Source organism: Opisthorchis viverrini (assembly GCF_000715545.1).
Source record: "Opisthorchis viverrini unplaced genomic scaffold opera_v5_43, whole genome shotgun sequence".
In the NCBI taxonomy this organism is placed as follows: Eukaryota; Metazoa; Platyhelminthes; class Trematoda; order Opisthorchiida; family Opisthorchiidae; genus Opisthorchis; species Opisthorchis viverrini.
In genome coordinates, this window is record NW_008751699.1 from 1,669,044 (window position 1) to 1,681,690 (window position 12,647).

The 12,647-nt window shown below is 40.8% G+C and overlaps 1 protein-coding gene across 1 annotated transcript in view; it reads left to right on the top strand.

The window, feature by feature from the left end:
* Positions 1 to 11,880, top strand: part of T265_03164 (hypothetical protein) — a gene marked incomplete at both ends in the record, with an annotated part of 41,851 nt that extends 29,971 nt beyond the window's left edge. The window contains one exon of the mRNA XM_009167577.1: positions 10,635 to 11,880. Within this exon, the coding sequence (XP_009165841.1) occupies positions 10,635 to 11,880 (1,246 nt within the window). The remainder of the gene's footprint in view (positions 1 to 10,634) is intronic.
* Positions 11,881 to 12,647: the final 767 nt, after the last annotated feature.

The window sequence follows — 12,647 nt, forward strand, 5'->3', positions numbered from 1 at the left end:
TGAGTTGCTAGATCGATAGCCAACGAATGAAACCGCACAAGCTAAGGGTGTTCCAACACATTCCCGGGTTAGCCTGTTTGTAAGGGGAGAGCCCATAGTTCATCGCGGCCTAAGATATTCGGTTGCACCTCTTTTAGAATGCGTTCCTATTCAATGGTTGAAACTGTTTTTACACAATTCTAAAAGTTTAATCAACTTGTGTATTCTAACCCTTTGAACTATTTCTAAGAGGCTCAGCTTGTTTGAATACTTGCCATCACGCCAGTGTAACAATTCCTGTGAGATTCTAAACCTTTGGTTAAAGATTCCTTTTGAGTCCCTAGACCGCAAAATTTTTATGCGTCTGTTGCAACATTACAGTACAGCAGAATTACTCATTCAGTATGTTGAGTGCAGCGTCAAAAATCAAATACGTGTTGTGATATACCACATCCGTCACAAGTTGAGTGAAAGTTGGCATTAAGGCGATACCACATGTTATTATATCACCCTTCTGTTCTCCCACGTTTTCGAACATATCTAGTAAAAATGCCATCAACCTGGTCCTCTTACTAATCATTTTTAAGAATTGACGAATGTGCTTTGCCATTGTGAATAATCGCAACCCTTTTGCAGGGTATCTAATGATACTTATGAAAGCGAATTATCTCAGTGTATTTACGCTTCATTGGAAGGCCGACCTCTAAGCGGTTTGTAAAAAACTTCATATTGTCTTTCACCTATAAGGTAGACCTACGTTGCCGTGATATGCATGGCTATTCAGTAGATCTTCTGCTTGCACGGAATTTACAATTAATTTTTCCCCAGTATGTCGCTCTTAAATGACTCCCAAGGGAAATTTATGGAACGTCAAATCAAACGACAGGTGGCCACCTAAAAATGGGCTGAGGGAAACACGTGTGCCTTTTACTATTTTGTCACCGCGCAGGTCAAGTAAAATAACGTTTTTTCACCTCCATCAGTTTGTTGCCGTTCTCCAACCAACGGTCATTTTAGGAAGTGATGTTCTTGTTACTCCAGAGGAAATTTCTAAACCAGCACGTTTGAGTCGCATGAGGACACGAGATATAGTTTCATGAAGTTATAAGATGTCAAGCAGGACGTGACAGAACAAAGTGCAGGACTCGCAACTCTACTCAGCGCCAATGAGCAGCTAAAACCCATTCAGGGTATTGAATTTTTCAGACGGTTAAATGTCGGTTTTATTTTCGAATGAAGGTTGGCGTTATCATATTCTATAATCCAGGCGAATTTACAAGGAGAGGAAGATACTGTGTGCCTTTGTGAGTATGATAATCCACTTATTTAAAACTGAGATATTTTAGCCCTGTAAGAGGGGTCTGGAGTGCAGAATTAATCTAAACAATCTAAATAATCCACGGTTGAGCGATTGTTTTCAGAGGGAAAACGACAGTGCACTTAATTGAATATGAGCGACAGCTGTCCGTTTCTAGACAAAGCATGAAGCAGAGTGTCATGAAATCTACGACTTTGGGATGGCTATTAGTTACAGTGTGTGGATTGTCAAAAGCTGCCTACCGTAATGGAAGCGCCATCTAGGTGCGGTAGTTGCGTAATTTCTGGGATTCGATAGTGCGGTGACGGAAGTGCAATTTATAAAAACACGAATGGGCCTAGTCATCGGCCTTGTTCACTGCCATGCCCCACTGTCAAATCTGAATTGGACGTATTTGTCTGATAGAAGTTTAAGCTTTACATCTGAACTATGAATTTGTGTGTTACGTGAATTCATAGGCTAGTTTGGCGACTGTTCCAGGTACAACTACTGATTAACCGGAACTAGTTATCCCACACTAACATTTTTATACTCAGATTGCATGTGCTTTGATTTGGTTCTAGGAATTCTCAGCTGATAAAAACACGGGGAAGGTTACCTCAACCTGAGGACCGAATTTTGACTTCCGAATATATCATTGTGTCAGTCGTACCTGTCGTACTTACACTCGATCACTGAATCAGAGTAAGGAGAAGATCGCTTGTGGCTGAGTCATTCTGAGTCTGATTACACAGTTGCTCACTTTACTCGACCTAATGTACAGGTTAGCTCACTTTTCACAAATGGGCGTCGGATAGACATACGTAGGGAGTGTCACCAGATAGGACAGGGCATCTTAAAATCAGCCACCGTTCCGGTGTTTCGTATCTGGTGAGGCTTGGGCTTTTTGTCCTCGTTTTGTGGCAAGCCTAGGCTAAATCTAACCATAACTGTGTAGCTGATTCATCTTTGTCTGTTGCAGTAAGCGGTAACCTAATCGGTTGGGAAAATAAACTTATGCAACCCTTTTGTCTGAGAATTCGTTTTTTGAGAGCCAAGTCAAATGTGGAGCCTGAAACTGTCTTGAGGTGAGTGGAGGTTGGTGGTACCATATTCTGGTTAAAGAACACGCCACCACAAGGAGACATTCTTAAGTTGTTTGCTGCTTTATGGCGCTCAGCACAATGCAACTGAATTTTCAAAGGCTACCACGTATCCCCCTTGGACTAAAACAGACAGATAGTTGAATTTGGAATCCTAGTCTGAACTCTTGAGCACCACCTAGGCATCTCGGGGGCCAGTGTTGCTAGGAATGTATTCTTTCAGAATTTTGCCACCAGAAGTATGACCACCGCAGTGAGCAATTAAATTTCGTAAGCTGCAAAAACATGAAGGTAGATTGAAGTGGTTTTTGTTTGAGTATATGTGCAACAAAACGCAACATTTGGGCGTAAATTGTTCTGTTCCACTCGCAAAGGTTTTGCAGCCAAGAGCATTGTGCGACAAAAGAGCTCTCTGCTTTTCACATTCATGTGATAATGTTTCATCACGAACTTCTTTCTGCGATGTTCAAGTTTCGCCTCTTGGATTCCATACGCATTGATCTCGGTAGTTTGATATACCGAACCAGTTCCACTCTTTAGATGTACCGTTTTAGAACTTAGACTACGTTAATATATGCATCCATCTCCCGGGCAGAAAGTGGGCATTGTTGTAACGGAGCGTGTATTGGCAAATAATTTACCGTGATGGCTTGGTTTTGACGGGTGGTTTAAATGAATCTCGCCTAATCTTTTGCCTATCATGGTTTTATTTAATTAGATATAGAGCGAAAAATCACTCCACGTTTTAGTTTTGTCCACATGCGAGATATCAGAATAGATTGTCTGGGTGTGTTGCGATACCTCGAGTATCGTACCAAATGAAAAATACAACGACATGGTATAACATATTCAGTTGAAGTGGGCCACTATAAGAGAGAGAGAGAGATTCATCTAGATTCAGTTGAACATACCGTCAATACCAACTTGGCGTGCACATGACAGTAGCTGGCGAATCACTTCCAATTTACGTTTGAGCATAACGCAAGGTTGACGGCAACCCGGGGACCGCGCCAACCTGATGAGCTCCAACATAGGCGAAAACTGCTTCAGCAATCTTATGAGAAGTATGCACGTCCAAAACGCCTCGATTTTGCCATTATAGATGACGCAGTTTCAGTAAGAAACACATTTTACTTATGAAAGTTTTGAAAATATAAGCGTGCGGAACAGCTCGCTCTATACATTACAAAATCAGTGGATTGATATTTGTTGAAGAACGTAATTGCATCAAAACGACGAGCAGCCAAGCGAAGCGCCCTGATAGGCCACCAAATCATAGTGACTACTATCGCACGTATAATGCATCTGATTTTGTGTTGCAAGTCCGAACAAGTACATGTCGTCAAGGCAAAAAATCGATATTGGGTGGGTTCGGAATCTGTTACCGAGTGGAATTCTTCTACGCCCATGTCCACGTTTGATTGATGAAAGTTGTTTCGTAACAAACCATGATGGATTGGTTTATGTACTCATTACGAAATCACTCTTGGCGAGTTAAACCACGTTCGTAAATAAAGTGATTTTGCTGAAAAACACATCAGTAAATCTATTTGCCAAAATGACACTGAATAAAAATGAACTTTTATTAAAATACGCATAGTAATTGGCTGAAAATATACTTGAATGTCACAAAGATTTTTTAACCTTGATGCGTTTTAAAATTTAAGGCTACAGTTAAAAAGAACGGAGTTAGATCAGTGCACATTTATGGTTTGAAAAACTGCAACACGGTGGAATCGATGTGCCTAATGTTATTTTAATGAAATACCAGCGGTGGGCTGTCGAACCAGATAAAAGTTTGAAAGGGTTACGTGTCTTCTGACAGTCTTAACGGGTTTACATGGCTCATTTGCACGTATAAGTAAATTCGAGACAACAAATAGTTTCAGCGGTGGGGAACCAGATAAAAGTTTGAAAGGGTTACGTGTCTTCTGACAGTCTTAACGGGTTTACATGGCTCATTTGCACGTATAAGTAAATTCGAGACAACAAATAGTTTAATTTTTTTGTTTTTTAAATTTCTTCTGCTATGAGTCCCATTATGTTGAAACCTAAAAAATGGCGTTTTCAAGTTTTTGACAATTCCATTGATGAAAACTGTCAAAATGCTACTGGAAATTGACTTTTGGCAGCTATAAATCACTTCGTGTTTACTTACCGGCACAATAAGTTGAGTTCACAAAGTACCCTAAACCAGAGGTCATGTTTACCTTTAAGAACAGGTTCACAATGAAATTGCTAGGGTCGAACACTTTGTAAAATTCTTTTTCGCTGATCGTATAGTATGAGGCATACATGCCGTTTCAAGTTTCCGTTTTAAATGTATTTGTTGAAGCATTTTTGTTACTCACACTGAGCGGCCGACTACACCAGCTTTTGGCTTGTCGAACAGACGTAGTTCCCTCGAGCTAAGGTGATCAATCTCAGACCATAATAGCAAGTTATTTGACTTTTTACCTTTAAGCTTATTTGCGTTATGAATTCGGCTTTGGCAGAAGACTTGGTAGCCTCCTTCGTGATTAGTAACGCGTCGATACTATTTCTTCAGCTCCACTCATTCGGTCACGCACACAAGCCTAAAATCAAACGCTCACCTAGATTGCGCTTGAAGTCGGAGGTTTATTTACTCAGCTTCTAGGACTACACCTACTTGCTCAACGTCAAACAGAGTGAAGCAGTCCGTGGGAATTGGGCAACTGTCCTGTACTAATGGTTCCAGAAACGACAGAAGAAGTATCCTTTGAAACGCAATTCCTCCCTCCGTCTTTGAAATCACTTTTGGAAGCATGATGGTACAAATACAATAACATACTTTTCAGGTGAGCCTCCTAGTCAACTGGTACAACGTTTATGTCTCACTAGCCGTGATGTTTAATAACATGGATTCAGTAGCTATCTGCTTTTTCAGCAAGCAGTCTTTGAATTTTTTCTCACGACAGTGCTACGGCGATGCGGGTTTGGAATCGACAATAACATGGATTCAGTAGCTATCAAATGATTTTCTGCTTTTTCAGCAAGCAATGTCTTTGAATTTTTTCTCACGATAGTGCTACGGCGATGCGGGTTTGGAATCGACCAAATTAAATCTATTTCATCGTAGACAATGGATATTTTTGAGCACTTCATGCTTTGCCCATGAACGTCACGTACAAGTTGGGTAAAGTAATCAATACAAATTCGATGTTAATGGGAAATATGGGTAATATTCAAGTATGCGGTCAGTGGAATTTTTTATTATCCCAAATTACTTTGCTAAACCAATAGCTATTTGGATGGGTTTTGTGGGGCAAAATAATTTGAGTATTGTATACCAACTGTGTTTCTGAGAGGTAAAGGAGAACTGTTGAAACCGAAACATTTTGTCCACTGAACTGACGGGGAGGCGGCCAGGCCTTCTCAGCATAGAGCTCAAACACAGTAAGGCATCTGCGCCAATGGACAGTGTTTCGATCACTTCGGAACGTCACCTTATGGACAAGTGGCGCGGAGCACAAAGTGAGAGCTACGTCTGTAAACAAGATCTACGTCTAAATTTTTTATTCGTTTATATTCATTTAATCCCTGCCATGCCTCCGAGGATAAGTAGGGGTGTTTTATTGATTTATTTGGATTGCTGCTCATGAACAATTTTGCCATCAGGTTTTCCAGAAATTCCTTGGAGTAGGCTGTTTTTTGAAGAGTATAAGAGACCTCCAATGTAACTGAAATTGAAATCTCAATATCATCCAAAAAATAAACTTGGTTTGGATTATATAAGGACGGATTTACAGTACACAAGATTTTGTGACAAACAACGGCCACAAATGTGCTCACAGCTGTGCCATATTGCTATCTTCAAACAATCATAATGGAACCAAATGAAGATCACAGTTGTAAAGAATGCACACGACAACGAAATAGTATTATACATACTAAACCACTTATGATCACTAGAACGGTCGTTTTATACTTGACAAAAATGACACATTGACCAATTTTGGAAATGCTTGAAAAAAGAGTACTTTCAACCAAGCCGCACGTCTTCACGCAGAGGTGACAGTATTTCAGCTTATTCCGTTATTTAAACCTGTACGTGTAAAATCGATAGAATAATTTTGTGGAATAAGTCATGCATACGTGTGATTGAGGCATTCTAACGAGATGTACTGATACTAGTGAGCTTTTGTCATCCAGAGCAGAATCCACAGGACGGAAAATTTATCTTAATTCTACGGCAATGATGGCAGTATTTCACGGTCATGTAGACCGACAAGTGTCTCAGGGAAAGAATAACTCCACAAGATGAGTTAAACTTATCTCTGAGAAATGTCAATCAAGGAGCCAGTCAACACATGAACACGTGATGTGGTTTCCGTTATCGAAGTCACACTGAAAACCAGCGGACCAATCAGACCAAAGGGTTAATTGTTCGACCACTGGCCACAGGAAGGTGACGGCTTCAAAACCTTCTGAGTTTCGTGAGGCGCGAACCACTGATGATTCCACGTAAGGATTGGGCAAATGTAGTGCACGTCTAGTTCTCCATCTTAGAATTACCTCGCTGACAGCACATCATCCCTAACAATGATAGTTATTTGGAAATTCATAGGTTCTCGGTTTTGTATGCAGCTTATTCCAATGTGCCCTCTCAACACAATCAATTTTTCCTACGAATGCTATGTCTGCAAACAAATAATATCCAGTGCACACCTCATGTATGACGACGGTCTAAGTCAGATTCATCCCCTTTTTGTTGTTACGGCTTTCTGGTGACTGTGAGTCAATTTCAAGTCAAGCCGTACAAACTTCCGCGTTTCGTGCTAAATTATGGACACCTCTTAGAGTAACTCAGATTGCCATCAGGTTGGGCTATCGCCCTGAAAATTGAGAATTCCAATCAAATTAAATTGATAATATTGTGGAGATATCAAAACGTTACAGAATGGAAGCCAAGCGACTGTATAAGTATGGAGTAATAGTGGAAGGAAGAAGGCCTTTGCTGTGGAGATGTTAACTAGAAAACGCCAAGTGAACAGTTACAGACTATTGGGCAGGGAAGCAGAACTCTCATTTACATCTCGTTTACAAGACTGAACATCCATCTTCTCCTTGAATGCATCTTCCTGAGCTTTCCTGGATATTCGCTGACTGTTGCTCAAGTGCAACCAAATGCGACTTCACATATCTTACTTATAAAGAGACGCAAAGAGGATTGACGAGGAAACGCACTACTCTCATGTCCCCATCAGTAGAAACCACCGTTACAGTAGAAGTGTTTTTCATTATAAGCGTATGGTGTGACAATCAACTAGTAAGCCCATATCAGCGGTATCAGACACTTACACTATCATTTTTTCTCACGTAGGAAAAATATTACCGAAAAGTTTACTAATATCATGGTGTCCAGGCAGGCAGGTTCAATCCTGATGTCCTCCAGCTTCAGAGGGATAACAGAATGGTGGAACTCAAGGGTGCTTTTTCTATAAGGATACTACTGATGAATGATCCTGTTTTCTTAGGCTCGAAAATTTAAAAGGGAACTAAGGAAAGAAGACGACAGCAACACAGTCCGTGAAGTTTAAAATCACACAAAGCAATGGAGAATAATTGCAAGGCAAAATCAAGCAGCTGGATGCACGACGAGGCCCCCGATTTGGAGAAACTTATGGTGCTTTGATTTTCATCGCATTTTCCCCCGGGAATATTTGCAAGTTCTAGGACAAGGTAATCCAGAAGCAGATGAGCTGTGAGTTTGTTAGAAAATATTGCCGGACAAGAAAAGCAGAGTCGTATGCAAATCACAGATCCAATCAACAAGTATATTTTTACTGATCTTTCATTGTTAACTTATTTTCAATCAGTCGAATAGTGAAGAAATCACCATGCCTTTTGCTACTAGCTGCATAAAAGATACTTGGGGTTGCAATTGTCCACTAATTAGCCATCACCACAACTATTAGATAGGATGTACTTGGATTCAGCTAAAATAACTTCAGGTCCTTAAACATTAGAGATGAAAGTCTTCATCCGGCACAACAGACGACAGACAGAAATTAGAAATGCGCCAGGGCATCATTTGATAAGGCCTAGTTTTGACCCATAACAGCTTGTGTCATGCGTGCTCGGTATAACACAGTCAAAACAATGGATAGGCAGTGTGGCCGTCTATCAAATTTAGTATTCTGTAACACTACTATAGATAGGTGGCTCAGCTTGTCGGGATTCGCTTTTGCTGTTATATGCATAAAATTAATTCATAAGCACACATATTAGTTAGTGTTCACCCTTTGGTGGTGATTATTTGGCCATGTAAATTACCAGTAGTTAGTTTGCTCAGGTTCGCATTTTCATGACTCCAAGTAAGCATCATCAAAAGCTTTAAATCTTTACACAAGAAAACCTGAATCCAGTTTCACAGTAACGTTATTTATGTTAACATAGGTCCAAGCCAGTTTATAGCTGTGTTAATCTCTGCACTTTCTCATTGCGTGGTTTCACCTCATCTTTACTAAGCTAGCAAAAACGAATGCAGCCCATCAATTCCACATAAGTGAAGTTCAAACAGGGAGAATCTAGTTTGTTTAACTTTTAACGATAGCAGTTTGCCCTTATCGTCTTCACAGAATAGTACATCTTTCAATACTTCGTCCTAACGCCAGGACCATAAAGTTGTATGCTCCACCAAAAACTAGACAGGAGATTTGCTCGAGAGAAACCAAAACGTTGCTCCTGGCAACCATTTGCCGGTAAAATCAGAGTTACGAAATTTTATCCTCCAGTCTCAAAACCCAATGAACTTTTGAGTAATTAAAAAAGAATTCTGCTCACAGCAAACTAAAAGAGAAGAGTCTATAGATGGACAGAAGTAAATGTATATGATCGGCTAAATTTTAGGCCCCCAAATTATCATTAGCTAGCTTGGGCATGACAGTATGTCGCACGAGTAACAAATGTGACCAGCCGGAAAGAAAAGAGAACAGTCAAAACAACCTTCAAGAGAGGCAATTGCTATTGTAATACCCATCAAATCACGCACTACCACCTGCATTTTGGTTATTTTGGTAATGTGTTTTGGTTTCCGTAAGAGTCTGTCTACTCTTTCACAAACTAGTCAACCATCTCCTGACTGTACGTAACGATCGCTTGTTCTTTTCCAATGTGTTAGACCTGTTTCGATTAAGTTACGTTCGCCAAAACGTGCTGGACCCAAGACACATGTTGGACAAATACGTGACCCTAATGTCCGACGCTTGTAACAAACTCACGAAAAAAGTTATATGGTATCACTTATTAGCAATCATCAGGGAGCTTTACGGTCCATCTTGTCTTAGAACAATAAATCGTTTATCTTTATCGGACAAAGAAGTTTTCGTTGCTGTTGACAGGAAAGGAAATCCAGGATTAGGTGTGAGACTTCGCTTTGGTACTTTCTGGAAATGAATTAATGTGTGACTTTTGCAATTCACAGGGTGTGCTTTTACACACCAGCGATAAATTCTAGCGCTGTTCGCTTGACTGGTTTGAATGAGCTTTAGACCGGAACTAGAGTGGTTGATTTGCCCGCAGTTGCTGTCTATACCTATAAACCAATAGCAACCGAGAAATTTCTTCCCGAACTGCAGTTCACTTTCGTGTTCATATATTTGGGAGGAAACAGAGCACCTGTCGTTCAGAGCTTATTCGTATCCCAAATGAAGCAGTACTATGTAAGGCGCTTCATTTTAACACACAATCCCAAGCGTTGAACGCAGTATGATGTTAAACGCGAGTAATAATGCAACAGACAAAGTGGAAAATTACATCCTAGCCTCCGTCCTCGGACTACTGGATTTATTAATTATTTGTTCGAATATGTTTGTCATCATCTCCCTTTCACACGGAAACCGGGCCCGTTTCACAGCAACCAGAAAATTGTTGATCAATTTGGCTGTCGCAGATTTATGTCTCGGTATATTTGTCTTCGGACCAGCGATTGGAAATGAGATTTTTCACGTCTCCTTGACAGTGGGAACGTTTAATTTTTGCCGAATCTGCTTGGGACTAGATGTCTTTTTTTCTACCGCAAGTACTTACAGCCTAGCTGTGATTGCCGTTGATCGGTTTCTTGGGGTGTGCTTTGCACTGCGCTACAATCACCTCATGTCCGGTAATCGCACATTGAGTGCGCTACTGATTCCATGGAATATGGCATTTATTCTCAGCCTGCCTGTGTTTACCCTATTCGACTTCAGTGTGATCATGAAATCGGGAGACACTGTTTATTATTCATTTTGCAGCATGCGCAACAGTGGTACACTACTTAGAACATATCAAGCTCTGTTGTGTTGGTGTATTCCGGCGAGCGTGTCGGTGTACAGTTATTCCAAAGTTTGCAGCAGAGTAATTCAAAACGTCCGTGGCCAGTCCACTGGTATAATTCAGGAAAAAGATGAAATTTCCCGCTTGAAAAATTCTGCGAATGCAGTCACTGGGCAAGAAGCTGCAAAGTCATCGGAACGGCCTATATCAAGCATGCGAATACACATTGGTGGTCAGCCGTGTTATATGAAAGTAAATGCGGAGAAAAGTAAAAAAGAAGAATCGAAAATGTTCTCTTATATCCCCGGAACAGTAAAGTGTGGATTTCTTATAGTCGCAGCCTCGCTTCCAAAGCGGATGAATGAGAGCCAACTAGGCAGCCAAAAAGAAAACGAAGGTGATGGGACTGGAGCAAAGATGCAGTGCGGTGAGACAAAAAACCCCGGGAGGCATCGTAGCTCTACCAGTCTCAATGTGTTACCCTCATCTGGTACCCATTTGGACGTGTATGACAGCAGAACTGCTGGGCGCGGTGGGACGGCAAATTCAGCACGCAGCTCAGCTGATTCTCAATCAAGCTTTTTCCTTAAGCCATCGAAATGGCCTTACGGTAGAAATATCACTCGAAAAAGTGATTCTGAGTTTTCTAATCTGAGATCATTCCGACGGTGCGCACTAATGCCTATCCAGCCACGAGTCAACCGATCAGTAAGCGGAGAGATACATGAAAACAATTTGACAGTAACCGCATCAGATGCTCCTCAGTTGGTGACAACAATACCTCACTCAAACACTCCATCGATTACCTGTGAGGCTCCACAAAATCAGACAGATGTTCGCATAAGGAGAGAGTGCAAAGCGGTTATGCAAATGTTACTGAATGTTTTAATATACTTTGTCGGATGGTTACCATTCTTTTTCGTTCAAATCATTGAAATATGGTCTCCCAAAGAACTGATTACTTATCCGACATTTGCGATAACGTTTTGGGCTCGATTTTGTCTCACTGCTCTCAATCCTTTCGTTGTCGGCTATTCCTCGGAGGAATTACGGAAAGCATTCCGGAGTCTTATTTATTGTGGACATCCAAAACAAGAAAAAAAAGCTTTAAAGAGATTGGTGTTGGCTGGTCTTGGAGCAGCAGGTATACCCTACGGACGTCCAATAATACCCATGAGACCGCATCCGGTCTTTGAACGGAGTTCTCCGACTGAACTTACATAGGCATATTTGTCAAACGGGACATCATGGAATATATAGCTGACACTTTTCTCATGCATCAAGATATACTGATTACCGCGTGAGTTGTACAGACGAGTTCTCATTTACGTGTCCTCCATGGTAACTTCCCTTGCGTATGTATTCTGTGGCGTTTTGAAATCGTAAAATTATACCTGTGTTTTCTTGCATACTGATGTGTTTATTTGCGAGCTATTGCTAAAAAAATTGCAGATGAGCCTTCAAACTCCACTTGAAACGTTCAAGTGCTGTAGAGAGCGACAAGTTCAAACAACCCTGGAGACATTCTGTTGCAGGTAGTAATAAGTCAGCTTTTCTTGATACATCAGGCATCAACAATGCCTATCTCACTTGTGCGTATCACTGAATTTGACTGACTGGAACTTTCTAGCCTAAGAGTAACTGAACCGTTGGTAGAAGTAAGCAATGGGATAAAATTCGCAAAAGATTAACAGCATTCGAGAGCTCTAGTCAGATATACTGGACCCGCTCAATATATTTTTGTTTGTTTCTAAGCACCACGAGAGCTGATTTTTTTGGAAAGCAGAAGTTAAACTTTTTCACGGCTTTCTTAATAGTAGACAAATTTTCGCGCCTTCACTGAGACCTAGTAAATACATACAGTTGCCCAGGACTTCCGCGGCCATTTATTGTTTGTTGCTTATGCTCAAAAAATTAAAAATTTTAAATTTTGAACACTATCCTCGGGTCGGTATCTAAAGTGGACAGGTGAATGAATCACAAATTTTACC